Source organism: Phascolarctos cinereus, unplaced genomic scaffold, assembly GCF_003287225.1.
Source record: "Phascolarctos cinereus isolate Bilbo 61053 unplaced genomic scaffold, phaCin_HiC Scaffold_4;HRSCAF=312, whole genome shotgun sequence".
Classification (NCBI taxonomy): Eukaryota; Metazoa; Chordata; class Mammalia; order Diprotodontia; family Phascolarctidae; genus Phascolarctos; species Phascolarctos cinereus.
This window is the reverse complement of record NW_027555847.1, coordinates 14,369,531-14,386,818: the sequence shown is the minus strand read 5'-3', so window position 1 is coordinate 14,386,818 and position 17,288 is coordinate 14,369,531. Positions and strand designations below refer to the sequence as shown.

Genomic DNA, 17,288 nt, shown 5'->3' with positions numbered 1-17,288 from the left:
CCAAGCTGGGATTCAGACAGAAGTCTCCTAACTCAGAAATGAAAGGCAATCTCTCCTGGACTAAAGAGGCAGGCCAAGTTCCCAGACAGAACTGGGCTGCTCCAAGCTCTCCTGGCTCACAAGTGAGTGAATCACTGAGACCAGGAGTGAGAGTGGCCATTTAAGTTGAGCCTCAGTTTCCTTACCAGTAAAATGAGGCCGATAATGGCATCTACTTCCTATGGTTGTTGTGAGGATCAAACAAGATACTTGAAAAGCCCTTTGCCAGCCTGAAGCTGCTAAACATCGTGTCCCAGACTATTAGGCACTCTATAAATGCTTTATTATAGAATTATTAAAGCTTTTAACTGCACTAAGTCTTTTGGGATCCCCTATATAACTGGCACTTGGTAAATGTTGATTTAGTTCACTTATGATGGTGATGACAATAGCTAGGATTCAGAGAGTGATTTGGGGGTTTCAAGGCTTTGCATATATCATCTCATTTGACACTCCCTCCCGCAACAACCCTGGGAGGGAGGCACTCTTTCTTACAGATGAGAAAATGCAGTCAGAGAAGGGTTAAGTGACTTGCACCGAGTCACAGGAAGAAAATGTCTAAAGTGGCTGCTGTTGACTTCATTGCTGTTATTAGAATTAAGGCGTGTAGGCGTATTATTCAGTCCAAGAGTCACCTTCTAGAGAGGACTTTCCCCATTCTCTAGTGGGTAGTACTCACCCCTACTCCCCCAAATTACATTGTATTTATTTCTTATATATTCCTTTTAATTTTTATTCTGTATTATCCAATTATTCCATATTATCCTGTGGGGGGGGGATATAAGATCCTAGGGAGGAGGGGGTGTTTTTTTCCCCGGAGTCTCAGCCCCTAGCATAGTGACTGGCACAAAGTAGGCACTTTATAGACGTCGGTTGAATGGAAATTCTGCTGCCTCCTTAAGGACTGAGTACCAACCAGGGTGTGGTTTAGGTACCAGGGATTGAGAGCCCGGAATTAAGATGTTTCCTTCCCCAAGAGCAGAAGCTGTTCTGACGTGCCCTGCCTTTGCCCACAGCCCAAACAACAACAGGACCAGCCCTCTTTCCTTACCCCCCCTCCCCCAATCCGCACTCTCTCTGAAAGGAAAAGAACAAAGTATCTGCCCAGATAGTCGCTATAGAGCTGAATTTTGATGTGTTTTTTTAAATGGAAATTAAACATCACTCTGCCAAACGAGGTGGGGGGAGCACTTGCAGAGCCCACCCTAATCTTTTATGATAAGGGCACCCTCGAATTGGTATTCTTGAAAATAGAGGCTGGAAAGGCTGGCGAGCTAGCCAGCAGAGCACACAAAGGGAACCAGGGAAGATGTCTGGCTCCCCTAAAGGGATTTTAAACATAACAGCGGGACCCCGCTCCGCAAACATCGCCCCTTCTGTCCACCTCCACATGATCCAGCTCTCTAAACCACGAACACGCGTGGCCCACACAACGATCCTCCCGGGAGGGGTGCGGAACCAGCCCCGCCGCCCGTTTTCATCTGAGCCTGAAGAAGCGGTCCTTTCTCTGGCCACGCCCCTCTCCCTCCCGGGAAGCTGAATTCGGGGGGGATAACCCCAAAAAAGAGAAGTGGGGGCAGAGAGCTGCACAGCCTGCTTCAAGTGTTTTCCTCGGGTTGCTTAACATGTGAATTTCAGTAAGTGGCTCCTTGGCTCCGACTCCGCCAGGCGCCTCCCCCTCGGGCCGCCCCCGCCCCTGAGCCTGGGGTGGGCGGGCTCGGAGCTCCAGCAGAATCGAGTTACACTGCCCGTGGTCCGTGCGTCCTTCGGCTGCCGGCACCAGCTGCAGCAGCCGCAGCCGCAGCCGCAGCAGCCCCCCACCCCCCACCCCGCCCGCCCGCCGCCTCTTTCTTCTCCTCGGCCGCCCAACGCTCTGCGCTCAGCCTGAGCCCGACAGCTGGCAAGACTCGCCCGGCTGGGCATGGTCCGCGGGGACTAGCTGCTGGGTGCATGCCGCGCTCCTGCCGCCGCCGGGCACCGTGGAGGTGACACCCAACTTGGCCTTGGCGTTTCGCGCGCGCCCGGAGCCCGCTGTGACCCCCGAGGCAGCCGCGGCGCCCCCGGCTGCCACCATGGTGGCCAAGGACTATCCCTTCTACCTCTCGGTCAAGAGGGCGAACTGTGCTCTGGAAGCGCAGACGGCCAGTTGCCCGGCCAAGGACACCGAGGTATGGCTCCCAGCCCGTCTCAGCTCTGCCCTGCCCGGGCTCGCCTCACCCCCTTTCTTCCTATGCCTGTTTGCCCCTGCCCCCTCCCTCCCTTTCAGCCTTCTCTCCTTCCCCTTTCTTTCCCCCCTGCCCCTCTCCTCTGCTGTCCTGTCTCCCTCACCCTCTCTGCTCCTGGAGGGAACACACACCACGCACACTCCTCTCTCTCCCTTTCTTTTCTCCCTCTCTTCTTTCTCTCTCGATCTCTGTCCTACACACACACTCTCTATGCAAGAGCCCCTAGAGCCACCCTTTTTCTCCGGGGCCCCGCCGACATCCTGCCCGCCCGTGCCCGCTGTCTGTGCCTCTGTTCGGCCGGAGGGGGCCTGGGAGTGCCCCTCTCTCCTTGTATCGCCCAAGCCAGATGTCAGAGTGGGGGAGGAGGGGCTGCCCAGCTCATCTCATCCTTGACTTTCTTTGGTTGGGATTTCAGGAGGAAGGAAGGGCGATGTTTGCAGACCCTCCCGGGGGTCCTGTTTGCAAACCACGGAACAAACAGACAGGGGACCCGCTGGCCCCTAGCCTTCTCCCCTCTGCTAGTGACAGGTGCAGTTAATTCCGTGGTCCTGTGCTGGCAAGTGAATGATAGCCAGTCGTCTGTAAATGGAGGGCCCAGCCAGAATTGAGTAAGGGAGGGAGGGAGAGAGAGCTAGCGAGCAAGCTCACCCTGGGGGTGGTGGGAAATGTGACTATTGAGCAAATCCTTATCTTTTAGAGATAAAGGGCTGCCCGAGGGCCCTGGATCTTCCAGAGAGTCTAGTTTGGTGTGGGGTCTGCCCTCTGCTCCTTTTTACTTAGAAAGCCCAAAGAGAGGGGGGAGGGGGCTTCTTCCTTCTCGGAGTGGCTTGAACAAGACAGACCAGGGTACTTATTCTTTGCTATACCTGGGCTGAGGATCATTGCTAATATACGGTAGGGCCCCCTTTGTGGCGCAGCCGGTCATTGCCCGATCTTTAGATCAGTGGTCAACACACATCCTGGAAGCATGGCCACCACATACATTTAATTCAAGTCAACCATCATTTCCTAAGCCCCTGCTTTGTGTCGAGCTCTGTGTTAGGCCAGGCACCTCCGGCTACAGAGACCAAAGTGAGCCAGGCCCTGCCCTCCAGGAGCTTTTGAAGGGGGGTACAGGGCAGAGTGGGAGCCCACCTGGTTGGCTTGGTCCTGTCCCCAGTCCTGTCCCCAGCCCTAGTGCTTCGAAGGACTTGATGAGCTTTCTGCTACTAGCTTGCTAAATTGTGTGTATTCCTCAGGGCCCCATCAAAGATTCATCACCACCAGTGGTCCCCAGCTAGGACTCTTCTGAGTAGAAAAGCATTCCAACTCTCCCTTATTTTAATTAGGTTTATATTAATTTAAGAAGAAACTTCCCCCCCCCTTTTTTTTTTGCTAGTTTACGCTTAGATTAAAAAAAAATACTTGTTTTAATTCTGCTGGAGCTCATAGTAACCTGGGCTCTCTGATTGGAATATTCCTAATGAACTTTATAGGGAGTGGGGGGAGGCTTCTATTTGAATGAGCTAGACTCTCTCACCCTAAGCAGAAGGGGGGCCCTCTGAGAGCAAGAGATCGTAGATGGCAGAAATCCCGGCCCCTCCCTTAGAGGTGTTTTTCAAGTTTGACTCTCCTTCATTATTTATTACCCGAAGGCTCAGAGAAAGGAGCTCCTTCACTTTTAAGAAAGAAAACAGCTCCAGGCATGCAAATGAAATGGAAGAAAATGAGATCTCTGAACCCTACAAGCACGGGGCTTGGGGCTTCTCTGATATGGGGGGGGGGGGTTCTCAGATGAAGGAACTCTATACTGTCTTAGGGCTGGAGAACTTGAGGGGCTGTCTTGCTTGGGGGGCAGAAATGGTACTTGAACCTAAGCTGCTTTAGCCTTCTTACTCACTAAGCTTTGCTGCCTCTGAATCTTGTTTGCAACTGCTGAAAGCTGGTTTCAGGAAAAGCTGAGTTCAAGTCCTTCCTCGGACAACTTTTATTTGCTGTGTGGCTCTGGGCAAGTCACTTCAATTCTGTCTTGTTTTTCCCATCTGTAAAATGGAAATAATAACAGCACCCAACTCCCAGAATTGTTTTGAGAATAAAATGAGATAATGATTGTAAAGCCTTAATTGCAAGCCTTAAAGAACCAGATAATTGCTAGTTGTTATTAATAATGATGATAATAATTAATACTGATTTTTTCCCCTTGCTTCTGGGACCCAGAATATAATGTTCCTCCATTCTTATGTTATTTGGGAGGGGGCCTACAGAGAACTTCAGAAGAATTTCTTAGCAAGACTGGTGGGCTTCCCTGCTTCTCAGCCCGATGTTAGAGATCTGAGCTTACAGCGTTACTGCTCCAGTCCCCTGCCCTTGACATCACAGCCATGAGACAGCTTTGTGCTCTGACAGATGGAGGCAACATTGGGCAAAGAAACATAAGTGACTATTGTAGCTTTCAGTCTATCAGAACAATAGCGGGCGCCCCCAAAAAGCTTAGTCTGACGTGAAGACTTTTGGGACGTCCTGTGTAATGAAGTCAGGCTTGCTTCCTACTCAGCAGGTAACCAAAGGGCAGTACAGTTTTCTGCCACTAGGTGTCCTCAGTATAGAAAAATAATTCAAAATAAATTCATTTGCAAATCTGGCATCATTACTGGATCTGTCTTTCAAACAGGATAATTTAAAAACGAAATTAAGCCTTAGGCATTGGTTTTTATGCAAGGAAAATCAGTTTCTTGTTTCTAGTATCTCGTGCTTTGTTTTCCTCACTGAAATGACAAACTCATAACTTAGAGGAAAGTGGTTCTTCGGCCGGGGACCCTAAGAAAAGGGCATTTCCCTGATTTCAGCACTGGGATTCTGCTTGCTAAGCCTCTAGTGATAGTTCCCTTTACACCTTGATGATGGTTTGCCATGGCAAGATGGATTTCTTTCCTTGAGCCTCCATTTCTGACCTTTCATTTTTGTTTTGTTTTGTTTTTCTTTTGGTGAGGCAGTTGGGGTAAATGACTTGCCCAGAGTCACACAGTCCTTTCTAGAACACCGACAAAGGTCACTCAGTATCTCTTTCCATTCTTGAAGTCTTGGTGGTTGTTGTTATTTTTGATGGCCACGAAGGCAATGCCCAGCCCTCCTGGGAAAGGACACCTGAAAGTGTAAGCATCGTTTGCCTAAGTGTGTGGTCCTAGAATTCGGTACTTAGTTGTGGGGGCCAGTTCATGGGCGTGGCATTTTTATTTAGTTGTTTCCAGGAGAAAATGGGTTTATGTTTTAATCAGTTAAAATGTAGCTATGTTATTGGAAAAAAAATTCCCTCTGATAATAACTGTTTCCAAAACCAAATATTTCCTATCAAATGGTTATGAATTATCTGTCATTTTCTCAGAAACAGAACTGGGTAGTAGGAAGCCCTGGGTGCAGATTCCAGCCCTGTGCTTATCACCTGGGCTGACCTCAGTTAGGTGAATTGCTTCGTGTCTCTGCACCTCATTTTCTTCTCTGTAAAATGAGGGAGGCCCCTTTCAGCTCTGTCTCTTCTCCCACGAACCACTTTGCTGGAGTGTGAATATCTAGATGAAGAGGCGGTGTTCACAGAGGGTCTGTGTAGACTCCTCAAGGTGAGTCCCACTGGACAGCCTTCTTTTCTTTCTTTTTTCTTTTTTTAAACAGGATTGCTACTCTTGTATGTAGATCAGAAGGATACGAGGTTTCAGCGCTGCATTGGATCAGGTCTCACCTGCTGTTGTAGAGGTTAACTTGGGGAAGATGTGGCCTCCGTAATCATGCAGTTGGATAGATTCAGAACTGAATCCACTAGTGGGATGGTCAGAACTCAGAGTGGGCATTAATGGATTGATTTCAACTTGAAAAGAAGTCTCCAGTGGAGGCCCACAGGGATCTGGGCTTCGTACTGTGCCACTTGACGTTTTTATTGATGACTAGGATAGGATTATAAATGGCATGGCTTATTGATTTGCTGGTGATACAAAACCAGGAGAGACAACTAGGACACGCCTGATATCTGTTGATATCCAAAAGGTTTTGGCAGGCTAGAACATGGGCTAATTCCAATAAGATGAAATTGAACAAGGAATAAATGTAAGTCGGGTTCAGAAGATCAACTTCACTCATGCAGTGTGAGGAAGACATTAATCTGTCTGAGAAAGATCTGAGGGTCTTGGTGGATTGCAAGGTCCATATGAATCACCAATGTGCTTTGGCAGCCAGAAAACCTAATGAAATCTTGGGCTGTGGTAAGCACAGACTAGCTAAGTTCAGAGTCCCAGTATAATCTTCCCTGATGGGACCACACCTGGAATATTGCGTTCTATTCTGGGCACTCCAGTTTAGGAAGGACATTGATAAGTTGGAGAGTGTCCAAAAGAGGGCAGCCAGAATGCTGGTTCAATCAATAAGTATTTACTAGTTCATTTACTTAATTAGTTAACTAACCAATAGGTATTGCCTACTAGATTCCAGAAAAGGCTGTGAATGCATATGCACAAGTCAGACATTTCCTGACCTTAAGGGGCTTATGTTCTATTAGGGCATAACAGAGGCTGGAAGAGACCATTGGGTCCCACCCTCTTGTTTTACAGATGAAGAAACTGAGTCCCAGAGAAAGGAAGTGGTATTAGTTGGGGAGGGAGGAGGAGGATGCATTGCCCCACTGGGTCCCATTGCTGCAGTGGTCGATTCCAACTAAAACCCCTGTGATTCTCGAGAAGCCATTTGTGGTCTGCTCAGTAAGTCCAAGATAAGGAGCGACATGGGCAGTTCTCCATTTTGATAGGTGGTGGCATTTTCAGAAGGACAGAGTCTTGCCCCAAGATTACAGTGTCAGCTTGATGAGACCTTCGAGATCCTCGAAGCCAAAGCCCCTTCGTTTTACAGATGAGGAAATGGAAACACAGAGTGGTCAAAGGACTTGGCCAGAAGTAACAAAATTATCCCAAACCGGGCTAGAATGATTCCCCAAGGGCTGCTGCCCTTCACCCAGAAATCACTTGTGTGTCTTGAGGGCAGAGATTGTTTCATCCTTGTCTTTGTATGCCGAGAGCCTAGCCGTGCCTGGTGCATGGGTAGACACCAAATACATGTGGGATTGACTTTTTCCACCACGCTCAATGACCTCAAAGGTTGCATAACTAACTCTAAGAAAGAAGAGAAAACTATGTAAGGAGTAATGTCAACAGGCCATAAAATATTAGCACATGATTGTATAGTAATTAGTGCTATAAAACATTACATTTTAAAAACTTGTTTCACTTTATCTGTGTGAGACTGTCAATCTGCCAGAAGGCATTAGTTAAGCACCTGCTGTGTGCATGTGGGCAGACTTTTCTGTTCCCTGGGATAACGGTTTGATCGGTCAGCATGTGCTTTGTGCCCATCATACTCATTTTCCCAGAAAATCTCAATGTGGGTGACACGCTTTCAATTCTTAGAAGCCCGTAGTGTGTCCAGCTGATAGCACTTGTTTATCCAAGCTGTGTGGAAAGATTTCCAAGGAATTATTTGAGCTCCAATACCTTCAGATTCCTAAGGTAAACCTTGGTTATTGTTTTGAGTCAAAGGGCCCACATTGGCCAGGGCGTTACTGGGGGGAAAGCCGTGTGGAGACGGTTGCATTCTCTGGGGATTTGGGTGTTAGCCAAAGGATTCTGGTGACTTCTGTTTATCTGTTCTTCCAAATTCTGGAGTCGGGCCTTATGCAAAATCCAGCGTGGTGAGTTGTCCTTGCTGTTCTTCCAGGTGGAATAAATAGTCGCTTCAAGGCTTAGAAGACCCTTCCCTGCAGCTGATACTTTGGCAGTCTGTACCTCTTCTCAAAGGATTATTTGCCGGCAAAACTTGGAATGGTGCCACTGTTTTTATAACAACTCAATGAAAATAAATTGTTGGTCAGGTCCTGCTTTTACCAAGCTCACTAATGGTCATTAATGAAGTGGGGTGTGTGTGGGGGGGTCCTTACCTAGTCTCCATCTGGGGTGGAATTTGTCATGGGCAGCATTTAAGGATTTTCATTGTCAGAGGTCCTGGGTTATTAGCTTTAAAAGACTGGCAATGAAGATGATCTCCGGTCCTTTTGGGAGTGGACTTGGAGTTAGGATTATTGTATCCATCTGCAAGTAGGTTGCACCAGATAGAACAATTGAGCAAGAAACGTTTATTAAGCCCCTGCATTACTAAGCCCTACAGGCAAAAAAGGGAACGGGCTCCAGGATCTGTGGGTTTTAATGACTTCTGTAAAGGCACAGGACTTGCCCGGAAGAATCTGGTGATTAGTCCAACGTCTCCCAGAGACTGGGACTGAGACCTTTGTCCTGGCCCTGGGTCAGTGTTGGTCCTGATTAGGGTCCCTTAGACCTGGAAGCATCTATAGGTACTCTGAATGATTGGATTAAAGGGATCTCAGGGACCGTATTTCAGTGACAACCCCCCCCCCCACCTGAGTGCTGGCAGGAAAGGATAGGGAGGTTAGCTGATGGCGACCCACTAGGTCAGTCCACCCTCTACGTCAGAGGCTACTGTGTTATGGCTTACCCTAGTTAAAGTAAGATTTGAGCTGGACAGAAACAGACAAAAATACAAAGAAATCCCTAAGAGGATCTTCATTTAGCTCATGGGCTTTCAAAATTGTGATCGCTGTTTTTCCCACCTCAGCTCACTGTGGCAAAAACTAGCCTGGTTTTCTTGGACCTGTGTATATGTACTGTTTTCAAAAAGAAAGGAGAAGTATGGGACTTCCTGAAGGTCCAGGAGAGGGGATGGGGTGGGGTTGGAGGGAGAGGCGGAGATGAGAGAGAGGTGAAGAGAAGAGAGGCAAGTCTAATCCACCCTGTAGAATTACATGAAAAAAGGGGCCTATATCAGAATCTGAAAGAAAGTCAGAGTAGAGTCCTGCTAGCTGGCCTCTTCTGTACCCAATATTTCATCTGAAAGTCAGGTTTATAAACTGGAGAGTCCCAGGGAGGAAAGATGAAAAAACAAGCGATGTGAGTCGGCAGAGTCCAGAGGAAAGGGCTCAACTCCTGACTGCTCAGATGGTAGGGCTAAACGATCCGACTTCCCAGGGGGTGCAGATCTGGCCGGGAATCTTGGTGGGTCACTGTCCTTCCCCAGAGGATGCCATCATCAATTAGAATCCTAACTGGACAAGCCGCTGGCCTGTGATCTTAATCAGGACTGCTGCCAGGGCAGAGAGGTCCCAAACAAGAGGGACGGATGGAGGTGCTCAAATCTGGGCTGAGCCTTACCCCAGGCTTCACATTAACCTGAAGCTTGGTAAATATTCTGCAGAATCAGCCGAAGCTGGTCCAATGTGGAGCAGATAAAGAGCATTAGAAGTTGGTCGTTTCTTAAGTGAGAGCCTGTGGTGTGGTGGAAGAAATGTTGTGTTTGAAGGCCAAGGATCTGGGTTCAAATCCCAGCTCTGCCCCTTACTATCTGGGTGACTTTGGACAAGTCACTTTGCCTCTTTGCCTCAGTTTCCCCATCTGTAAATGGGGATCATAACAATGTCTACCTCCCACAGTTGTAAGAATCAAACAAGATGATTGTGAAGTGCTTAGCACAGTGCCTGACACATAGTAAGCACTTTATAAACATTAGTTATTATTATTAGCTGTGAGATTAGTATCATCATTTCTAATGAACAGAGCAGAATAATAGAATACATTGATTATTAGTGAGTTTATTGTACCATATTGTAAAATCGTGATTTTAAAATAACAAAACAAAACAAGAGTGAATGACCCCAAACCTGAATTTGACCTGAAATGAAAATTCAAATTATCTTCTAGGCGTCTTATAACAGTTAGAGGTCACATTTATATTGGGCTTTGGGGTTTGTAAATACCTTATTTATGTTACCTATTTGTTCCTCAGAATGATCTGATGAGGAAAGTGCTATCATTATCCCCACTTTCCAGATAAAGAAACTGAGGCCCAGAGAGGTTAGAATTGTATCGCTAGTAGATGCCTCCAGTGGAATTTGAACCCAGGTCTTCATGGCTTCGGATCTAGTCCTTCACTCTAGACTTGCCTCTCTTACCAGAGAGATGGACACCCCTAGTTGGTTCATGGACCTAGATAAGTTTGGGGTATCAGAAACAGATTTCTAAGACACTAATTTGAATTTATTGTTCAGTCATATTCCACTCTTTGTGATCCTTTCTGGGGTTTTCTTGGCAAAGATACTGGAGTGATTTGCCATTTCCTTCTCCAGCTCATTTTACAAAAAAGGAAACTCAGGCAGACAGGGTGAGTGACTTGCCCAGGGTCACACAGTTGATACATATCTGAGGCCAGATTTGAATTCATGAAGAAGAGTCTTTCTGACTCCAGGGGCGGTACTCTATCCACTATGTCACCTAGCTACACCTTTAATTTGGATAGCATAAGTCAAAAGGTAGAGCTAGTAATTGTATGACATCTCTGCTACCTACTAGAATCTCATCAATGTGAAAAGACCCCTCGATAGGGAGTCAGAAGCCCCACGTTCGAAATCTGGCTTTTACCTCTGTCTGTAAATCTCCTGAATTCTATTTGAGAACCCACCCTCAGCCATTCTATTCAGTCCTGACGTGCCCCATGTTCGAGGCTTTCCCTGGGAATCTCACCTAGGAATCTTGGGGTGGATTTCAAATATTAGGACTTTTAAGGAAAAAGGAAAGTCTGGTGTGTATGCCAATTCAGCGTAAAGGCAAAAAGCATTTATTGTGTCCAGAGCTCTGGAGTTAGATTTACTCCAAAACAGGGTACTGGTTTAAAGGAAAGAAAAGTGGGTTGGTTTTTTTCCTTAATCTTCAAGAATGAAGGTTCATCTAAAATCACCACTAGCCCCCCTTCCCCCACCCCCACCCCCCACCCCACTGCATTCCTTTCCTTCCATCTCAAGAAAACTTTTAAGGACAGAATCTGTTTCATTTCAAGCTAGGCAAAGAAATGGTTGGCTACTGTAAAAAAAAGAACAGCGGTGCCTACCAAGCTGGAAAGATTCCATTTGACCTTACATATATAAACAGATGTATTTATATACATAGAAATGTGTGTCTGACTACATATTGAGCGTGTGTATATGTGTGTGTGTGTGTGTGTGTGTGTGTGTGTGTATACATATATATATATATATATATTCAAAGGGCAGCTAGTTGGAGAAGTGGATAGAGCACCAGCCCTGGGGTCAGGAGGACCCAAGTTCAAAATTCAGCTTCAGACACTTGACATTTACTAGCTATGTGACCCTGGGCAAGTCACTTAACCCCATTGCCTAGCCAAAAAAAAGAAAAAAGAAAACAGTTATATATTCAGACCCAGCCACATGTGTGTAGGTTTTCCATTAAAAGGAGGGCCTTTTTGAACAGAGAGGTGTTGAGAGTTCCAGGCCAAGGAGCAAGAGGCAGAGGCTGCTGTCCTGGAGGTCTCTGGCGAGCCCTGCCCTGATAGCCATCTCCCGAAGCTCTTGCCTCAGAAACAGACTGAGAACAAATAGATAAAACTGCTGTTATGTTGCCTTGGGAATCTCTCATCCCCTCTTCTCTAAAGTGCTTCTCTTTCCAGAGGCCCTTTGGCTAAACGTGTGAAAAAGCTGGTTCTGCCTAGTGAGGGAATTCAGTGAAGGGACAGAGGACAAAAATCACCCCCCAAACCAGCCTTGCAGTTTTTCAACAGTGAATGCTTATTGGGTGCTCACTGTGCCCCTAACTTTTAGCAGTATTCTTCCAGTGATGATGAATGTAGCAAAATCACATTAAAAACCTGCATTGATTAATGCCAGGTTAGTGATAGTGAGGCATGTGGTGGGAGGAACTGGACTGCATAGAGCCATAACTAGGACGGAGCAGTCAGAGCTCTGTGCCAGGGTGCCGATATTTAGAGGGTACAGACAGAACTTTGACTTCATAGAAACAACTGATCTTAGAATTATGAAAAATAGGGTGCTCCCAAGTTGCCTCCCCTCACTGGGGTTTTGTGTCCCACAGCCCTGACTGCCAGCTGAGGTTGTCTGGCCCTTGGTGACATATCTTGAAGAGATCTTAAGGAAGGCTCCTGTCATGTTAGATGGACCCCATGTGTTGGACTGGTGGGAGCTCTTGATGTGAATTCAGGGAGTTCACAAATGAGGAACTGTTAATGCTTGGGTACCTATTTCAGCGTAATTGGCTTCCTTTGTTATCAGCGGATTTTCTTTTGTGTATTAAGAATTGCCTGGGAGAGGAAGGCCCAGATGGGCTGTGTCTAAATTGTTGCAAAGGTGCTGAGATCACAAATGCAGCAAAAACCCCATTTCCTGTCAGATGAGGCACGTGTCGTCTGCCTAGCTCAGGGCTCCACAGTCAGCAGTGAGGACAAGACCCCAGCATAGCCCAGACAGAAGAATGCTCAGTCACCGGTGTCTGACTTGGTACTAACAGGATGCCAGGACTTTTTTTGAAGATTTGATCCTGATACTTTGTCTGGAAGGCATTTGAAAGGGAGAGAATGGATGAGAGAATGAGCTGAGGGGTAGGTGTAGACAAATGGAGATTTGGAGTCAAGAGGACCCAGGTTCAAATCCCTGCTCTGGCCCTCAGTTACCTATGTGACCTTGGGGCTGTCCTTTCACTCCCAGGGCCTCTGAGGGGGTTAGATGAGATGATCTCCAAGGTCCTTTCCTGCTCTAAACCAGGGCTCCAATCTAGTAGGATCCAGTCATAGGGCATGTCCAGGCTGCATTTCAAAACCCTGGTTGCCTGTGGCAGTCTACCCCATATGGCCACGGCAGGAATGAGCAGGGAGCTGGTGGGTCAGTGAGACATATGTCAGTCAGAGTCTCAGCTGGTTCATTTGCTGGAATCAGCCAGTCAGTCGAATAGCATTCAATTGTTATTCAGTAGTTTTCAGCTGCATCTGACTCTTCGTGACCCCAGTTGGGGTTTTCTTGGCAGAGATACTGGAGTAGCTTGCCATTTCTTTCTCCAGCTCATTTTACAGATGAGGAAACTCAGGCAAACAGAGTTAAGTGACTTGTCCAAGGTCACACAGCTAGTATGTGTCTGAGGTCACATTTGAACTCGGGTCTTCCTGACTCCAGGCCCAGAGCTCCATCTGCTTTGCCATCTGGCTGCTCCATTTATTAAGCATCTACTGTGCCGAGTGGGGCAAGTAGGTGACACAGTGGATAGAGGGCTGGGCCTGGAATCAGGAAGATGTGAGCTCAAAGCCAACTCAGACCCATACTAGCTGTGTGACCTTGGACAAGTCACTTAACCCTGTTTGCTTCAGTTTCCCCATCTGTAAAATGGGGACACACTGGAGAAGGAAATAGCAAACCACTCCAGCATCTTTGCCAAGAAAACCTCATGATTTTTGTCATAACTGAACAGCAACAACAATGCCATTTTGCCAGGCACCATGTTAAGTGCTGGGGGTTCAGTGAAAGGCACTGACTTTCAAGTTTACTGCACAAGGAGGCCAGGTATCATGTTCCTTGGCCCCCCACCCCCCAAGTGGTGAACTGCTAGACCTGGCCATGATGTTTCCTTTTGATGTGTGTCTGGTGGGTCCAGGTAATGAGTCTCTAATAAAAACTGGAGGACATGGGAGGGAAATGTCAACCAACAAGCGTTGATTAAGCACAGTGTACTGTCCCAGCATACGAAGAAAAGCCAAAACTTTCCCTGCCCTCGGGGAGCTTCCGTTCTGAGATATGCTAAGGGAAAGGAAGCAAGGGTTCATTAGGAACCCTGAGAAGCCCCAGGAGGAAGAAGTGTCTGAGCAGTCCCACCAGGTTAAAGTTTGCTCAGGTCTTTGGCTTCTTCGGTCAAAGTCCAAATCTCGGTTCCACTTCTCCATGGAGAGTTGAGTGGGGAAATGACCCCCCAGCTAGCTCCCAGCTCAGGGATTCTGTTCCATATTATGGTTCAGTGACCGGTAAGATCTGCCTCTGTCTCTGCCCTACCCCCGTCTCCCACCCCTATAGTCAATAAGGGGTGCTCCCACTGGGAGCCCAGCCACTCTTGGTGAGCTCAGCTAGTCCCTGCTTGGTAGATCAAAGCCTCTTCCCCCTTAGAGCATGGGTTCTTAGCCCCTGTCCCACCCCGAAAAAAGTGTCTGTGGAGAGAATTCAGGGAGTCCATGAACTCGGAACTTGTAATGTTTTAGTAACTGTATTTCAGTGTGACCAGTGGATTTTCTTTTATGCATGTACAGTCTTCTGAGAGGGGGTCTCTTCTGCCAAAGGGGAGGGGGTAAGGCACCAAAAAAGGGTAAGGGCCCCTGCTTTAGAGAGATTTGTATGTGCACCCCTGATCCTCAGTGGAGAAAATGGAGGCGGGCCAGCCTATAAGTGATTTAACAGGCTTCAGGGAGTAAATCATTTTCCTTTTCCTCCCTCTTTTGCAGCCTGTGGCTGCTGCGGGCCCCTGAGCCACAGAGGACAAAAGGAATGAGTTTTTCAGGTTAAAAAGCAGCCTTTTCGTGGCTCCAGGTGGCTGCTGTGGACATTGGAGACCATTAATACAGACATCTCCCCCTTAGAACTCTGCTTAGTATGGGACTTGCCTGTGCCCCTCCTGTGATCCTGAGTATTAAGGGAAGGAGAGCGAGTGACAGGAGACCCCCTCCCGCCCGTCCCTGGCCAGGAAGCAGGGGATGCTCCAGTTCTTGGCAGTGCTGCTCTGAGGATCTCCCCTGGCCGACCGGACAGCTCCCAGAGAGCAGGTCGGTGGTGCTTCCTCCAGCCAGATGTGGGGGGGCGGGGGGAGGGGTCCTTCATTGCACAGGGCGGGCTTTGTCATTGAAATGGGTCCAGAAGGATGCGGGAGCAGAGCAGCTTTCTGCCTTTACGGCCTTGTGGGATTTAATTTTTCCAAACACCCCGGCCTTCTGAATTTTAATAGGCTGAAGATAATGATATCCCTGGCTGCATATTAATTGCCGAGGGTTAGAAATAACCCACATAATCACCATGTTCAGGATTGCAGATCTTCCTTGCCTCGTTGCCAGCTGGGAACCAGCTCGCACCGTTGACAAGTCATTTCATAATATCCATTGTCGACTGGCACTCTGAAGTTCCCGCCTGCTCTCGGGGAGCTGCAGAGCCCTGGCTGCCTTGGCAAACAGTCTGGTTTGGGCCACTCTTTCCCCCTCCCCCCCTTATTAGGAAGGAGCGTTCTGGGTCTGTTCCTGGGGCTGATGAGTCCCGGCTCGGGAGGCAGGCGAGGCCCAAAGGAGCTAGTTATAGCTTACCTGACCGCCGGCAGCCTTCCCGACAATGCGGCCTTTCAGTCTGCTTAGTGCTGGCGGGCTGAGCTCACTAAAGGAAAGACTGCGGAAATGAAGGAGGTCCCTGAATCTAAACGTGGCTTCCTCTCAGACCCCCTCCAAACACTGCCTTGACCGATGACTGACTGGTCATACACGTTGCTTTGCGTTGAGCTGCGTGTGTGGATGGTGTTTACCTGGATGACAATGTGAGCTTCTTGAGGGAAGGGACTGTTTTTCCTTTCTCTCGGTATTTCTGTTGCCTAGCTCAGTAACTGAAACATAACAAGCTTATTTATTTATTCCTGGAGGCACCTAGAGGATAGTGCACTGGCCCTGGAGTCAGGAAAACGGAGTTCAAATGCAGCCTCAGGCACTTCCTAGCTGTGTGACCATGGGCAAATCCTTTAACCCTGTTTGCCTCAGTTTCCTCATCTGTAAAATAAGCTAGAGAGAAAAATGGCAAACCACTCCAGTGTCTTTGCCAAGAAAATCCCAAATAGGGTCACAAAGAGTGGGACACAGCTGAAATGACTGAGCAGCAATAGTGATGACATTGATTCCTGGGGAAGGGCAAGGGATTTATATTCTATTTCTGAATAGATCAGATCTCTGCCCCCTCGAAATTATTCCTTCTGTTAAAGGTAAAGGAGCTAGGTGGTTCAGTGCATAGAACACTGAGCCTGGAGCCAAGGAGACCCGAGTTCAAATTCTCTCTCAGACACTTACTAGAAGTTAAGTGACTGGCCAAGTCACTTAACTTCTATTTGGCTCAGTCTCCTCAATTGTAAAATGGGACAAATAATAACACTTAGCTCTGCTACCCACCCAGGCACCATTCCACTCTCATTTCAAGGAGCTGTGAGTCCTGGACGATGTAAATAATAAAGAATATTTGTTATTTATAATGTAATTTATTTGTGCTATTTGTAATAATATTAATAGTGTAACTAATAATAACTACCGTTTACATAGTGCTTCAAGTGTGCCGAGTACTTAAAGTGGGTTATCTCACTGGAACATTCTGGTCTGTCCCCCTATCCCTTGGGCTTGGAGATCCCTCTCAGGGACCCAGAATACCCCCCCTCGCAAAGCCAGCTGCCCGGGGAGGGCCGTTTCCTGTTTCCCTGTGCCTCCAGCTGCCTCTGGCTGTGAGCACCTGACAGGCAGGGATTTGGTCATCTGCTTTCACCCAGGACAAGCTGTCCTCCTAACCAGGGACAATGAGATGATGATCTGTGAGCGCTGGCATTTCTCCCCTTCCTGGGAAATGACCATAACACTCCCCTCCCGCCCCCCCGCCTTCCCACGAGCTCCCAGGATGTTAGGATAAGAAAGGAGGGATGAAGTTTACGCCCTTCTTGCTTGGTAAAGTTCTCCACAGACCCCCAGCTGGTGACTGCATCCCTTCGGCTGGGTCAGTGAACAATCATGGGGGGAGATGGGAAAGGTGCTGGTTTGGAATTGGGGCCCACAGTCCAACCTCACCTGGCATTTACTTCCTGCTATCTGAAGCAAGTCACAGAGCTCCTTCTCCAGCCTCAGTTTCCCCTTTTGTCAGCCTCCCAGTGCCAAGTCTGTGATCCTGTAAACACCTTGGACCCATAGCCATTTACTAATCCTGAACCACCCTCCCATTGCATCACAAGAACAGATAATAGTAATAACTGATTAATACACAAATATTGTTATAATATAAGCATAATTTTGGCTAACATTTTTATAGGCACTGTGCTAAATGCTTTTTAATTCTATCTCATTTGATCCTTACAACAACCCTGGGAGGTAAATGCTGTTATC

The 17,288-nt window shown here is 47.7% G+C and overlaps 1 protein-coding gene across 4 annotated transcripts in view; it reads left to right on the top strand.

The window, feature by feature from the left end:
- Positions 1 to 17,288, top strand: part of ARHGEF3 (Rho guanine nucleotide exchange factor 3) — a 296,463-nt gene that overhangs the window by 217,356 nt on the left and 61,819 nt on the right. Inside the window, exon 1 of one of the 4 annotated variants that reach the window (XM_020970563.2) lies at positions 1,832 to 2,207. The exons of the other annotated variants lie outside the window; for them this stretch is intronic. Coding sequence (XP_020826222.1) covers positions 2,112 to 2,207 — 96 coding nt within the window. The 5' untranslated portion in view covers positions 1,832 to 2,111. Of the gene's footprint in view, positions 1 to 1,831; positions 2,208 to 17,288 lie in introns of those variants that run through there. 4 annotated transcript variants of the gene reach the window in all.